Genomic DNA, 3,698 nt, shown 5'->3' with positions numbered 1-3,698 from the left:
GAGAGAGAGAGAGAGAGAGAGAGAGAGAGAGAGAGAGAGAGAGAGAGAGAGAGAGAGAGAGACGACAGGCCTGTCAAGATGGCAACACATCGAGGTTATATTGTCTGAATATTTCAGCACTGACCTCTTGTGTGTTAAAACAGACTGCGCCCATTGTTCTGGAGCACCACTATAAGCTCCAGTTATTTTGTATGTGAGCGGATTATATGTATATATATAAAAAAGTTAGAATCTGCTGTGATTTTTTTCTTTCTTTTAGCTTCGCTTTGTGTAACCAGCAAAGCCTCTTCTCATTAGACAGGCTCTGTGGGCCCCCTGCAGGCCTCTGATGCAGAGAGAGCAAASGCTTATTATTATTTTAATCCTGAAACGAATTTAGGAAAGCCGACTGACACAAGAAAATTGTGTCGTAAAGGAGTCGGCGCCATATTGGAGCCGTTTTTTTTTTTTTTTTTTTTGGTTAAATTTCTCCTATTCGAACGCCACTAATCCAGGGGGGGGGAGGGGGGGTGCACTTTTTGTACGCCGGGGCTCGCCTTGCCTCTCGCCGGGGCCCGAGTAAGGCGAGCCTCCGGGCTCCGCCGCGCGGCCTCCGCCCTCAGTGTGAAACCTCCACGCGGCCTCTCCATTCTTGCAGGCTTTCCTCCCATCTGTCGCCTGCAAGAAGTAGAAGAAGAAGAAGAAGAAGCCATTCGAGCCCAGAACATCACCGGCTCCAAAATTCCGAGTGTTCTGCAGCCCCGAATGGCGTCACCTGATTGGCCCGGGAGCCCATCAATCATCCGTTTAGCCGCACCCCTCCCCCCATTCAACCACTCTCCTCTCTGTTCCACTGTGTTTACTACACTGCCGAGCATAAGGGGAGACACTCGTCTTTCACATGCACCGAACCCACTGAGAAAAACAGCTTTTAGTCGTGTTTGTAAGAAAACCTCCAATAAATCAACATGCCCAAGAGAAAGGTACGTATTCTGAAAATAATACAAATATTTCGAGGCCGATATCTGCCTTTAATCCAATGCAAACGACCGGGAAGGCATCTCTCTGAGACATTACTTAATTATAACGCAGCGAATAATCGCTTTTAATCGCTGGTAATTTTTGCCTGCGTTCTAGATATTATGTACATTTTTTTGTGTGTCGGAACGAATATTTTCCTGTTCGGACACGGCCTAAAAAAAAGGCGGGTTTTGCGCGCGAGCTGCTGTCCTTTTGAGAGTCAGAAGTCTCTGTCGGTCTCCATGCAGTTAAAGCACAAGCAGCAGCCATGCTTTGCAGCTCTTGTCCAACCTTCGTCGCCCCGACCCCGCCGAGAACAAACGCCTCGCTTATCGCCGTTCGGCCGCCGAAGCGGCTCGAAGCGGCGCCAGAAAAAAGCTCCGGTGCCTCTGCTTCGCGTTTTGATCGCGAAAGCGAACATTGGCCGCGGCGTTTCGATAAAATTATATATTTTCTGTCTTTGTTCGTAGTCTCAAAATGGCTGCGGTGGCGCCGCTCGGCCGCATGGGGGCGCGCGCGAGTGAGCTCCCCCCCTCCTCCCCGCGCGGCAGGTCCCTCCCCCTTCTGAGAGTTCTCCCGCGCCAAAGCGTTCAAATCTGAGCTCCGTGCTTTTTCAATGGGAGAAAGAAGAGTGGCGGGGAGAGGGAAGAGCCGGGCCTGGACCCTCAGAATGTGGCTCCAGAGACCCGCGTGGCTGATCCCCCGCAGCCCACCTCCGATTCCAGACCTTAAACAAGCATTTCAGGCCTCTAATCCAGCTTTATCTGACTCACAGTTTCATTTTCACCTGACACTAAAAAGTTTTCACCAGAACGTCCTAACTAACCCAGTGTGAGTGAAAACCACCGCACAGCTGTTCACAATCCACACAAACCTGAGTTTAAACTCAAAAAGGTGCTCCGATGCTTTGTTTCCACATATTTCCTCACCTGATGTGTTTGTGTCTCCCACGCACAGGGAACAGAAGGAGGAGAAAAGGAGGAGGTAAGACTCGCTGACGTTTCACACGTTATATGGAGAATTTGAACAGTTTGGTGTGAATTTCCTTTACCAAATGAAACCTTTGACGTTAATAAAACTATCGTTGTGTTTCAGCCCCAGAGGAGATCGGCTCGGTTATCGGCGGTAAGACACAGACGCACCTAAATGCTCGCTGATCACACAAACAAACACAAAGACGCCTTAAAACTCCAAAAAGTCTAATATTTAAACGTTTTAATATCACTGTGTCACCTTTGGGTTAATAAATTACCATATAAATTGAGCTTATAATGATATTAAAGTGTTAGTTTATACAAAAACTCATAAAAGTCACTTTAAAGCAAAGTTACAGAATATTAACAAAGAAAGAATCATTTAAACTGATAAAATGTATTCAAATTCAGGTATTTATCATTTGTTTGACTTTAGGTAGAGAAATGAAAGTATATAACAAACTTTTAACAATACAAAATGATTAAATGTGTCTTACGTTTAAAGAAAACCACCAATATAAACTTAAAGCCAATTTTTTAATATATTTGGTAAAATATAGAGATACAAAAAGACTAAATGTCTTAGTTTACTTAAAAAAAACCATTCAGATAACCTTAAAATGAACTTACAGAGTGGCTCAGATGACAAACACATCACACAACTAATTAGTAAACCCTTCAAAAACATTTTCTACTCACTTTGCTAATTTTTTAAATAGTAAAAGTTATAAGAACGACTTACTAAGTGTCTTGATTTAGTTAAATTCAGCAAACTGGTTGATTTTAAACTCATTCATTAAAACACATTGTTAGAAACCAACCCTTGGCGGCATTTAGTGAAATATTTTATATTCGAAGCTCACTATTAAGACGTTTCCCGGTCTTCTCCTCAGAAACCGGCCCCTCCCAAGCCAGAACCAAAGGTGAAGAAGGCAGCAAAGGTGAGCGTCAGAGAGGGACGAGACACAGGTGTGTGTTCCTGTAAAAAAAAATAAAAATTTTGAGTCCTTTTTTTCCTGTTTTCGTGAGCAGAAAGAAAAGGCTGTGAACGATAAGAAGGAGGACAAGAAGACCAAGAAGGCGAAGGAGAACGCCGAGGCAGAGGCCAACGAGGAGAACCACTCTGAGAATGGAGAGGCCAAAACCAACGAGGTAAGACGGCACAACAAAAACCCGTGTTCACCAAAAAGACAAACGAAACAAGAATTACTTTTAAGCTCACTTTTCCTGTTTGAATCCGCAGGTGGAGGCAGCCCCCGAGGAGGCCAAGGAGGAGGCCAAATCCGAGTAGCACTGCCCAACACCTCCCCCTCCTCTCTACAGCCGCCCCTCCTTCAGAGCCCCCCCACCCCAACCAGCTAGCCCTCTCTTCCCTCCCCGAGTCTCTCACATGGTTTCCCTCCAAGGCGTATTGTTAACAGATGAATATTTTTATCAATGATTTTATAAGTATCCGTACAGATTTTTAGCACAAAAAGCAACGCTGAGAAAAACGGGGCGCCTTGCAGATGTGCAGTGGTCATATCGGGTGTCTGCAAAGCAACAAAAACAAAAAAAACAAAAAAAAAACAACACACTAAAAATCTTTTTTAAAACGGCATTTCATGATTGTTGAAGGCTTGTTTGGTAAAGAAAGCGTGTCCCTGCCGGATTGGCTATGTCGTGAGTCGTGTATTACTATGTTGTTGGTTATGTTTTTTTCTTTGTTTTTCTTTTTTTTTTTTT

The 3,698-nt window shown here is 44.5% G+C and overlaps 1 protein-coding gene and 1 long non-coding RNA gene across 2 annotated transcripts in view; one reads left to right on the top strand and one right to left on the bottom strand.

The window, feature by feature from the left end:
• LOC106533155 (uncharacterized) overlaps positions 1-962 on the bottom strand; it is a gene marked incomplete in the record, with an annotated part of 58,333 nt that extends 57,371 nt beyond the window's left edge. The window contains 1 exon segment of the mRNA XM_014029396.1: positions 537-962. Within this exon segment, the coding sequence (XP_013884850.1) occupies positions 537-857 (321 nt within the window).
• Positions 963-1,969: 1,007 nt separating this feature from the next.
• LOC106533156 (uncharacterized) lies at positions 1,970-2,914 on the top strand. The gene is made up of 3 exons (XR_001312200.1): positions 1,970-1,983; positions 2,095-2,124; positions 2,867-2,914. It is a non-coding gene; the product is annotated as an uncharacterized LOC106533156 (long non-coding RNA).
• Positions 2,915-3,698: the final 784 nt, after the last annotated feature.

The sequence above is a fragment of the Austrofundulus limnaeus genome, unplaced genomic scaffold, assembly GCF_001266775.1.
Source record: "Austrofundulus limnaeus strain Quisiro unplaced genomic scaffold, Austrofundulus_limnaeus-1.0 Scaffold896, whole genome shotgun sequence".
NCBI classification, from domain to species: Eukaryota; Metazoa; Chordata; class Actinopteri; order Cyprinodontiformes; family Rivulidae; genus Austrofundulus; species Austrofundulus limnaeus.
The sequence above is the reverse complement of the archived record's forward strand: the minus strand, read 5'-3'. Positions and strand labels throughout refer to the sequence as shown.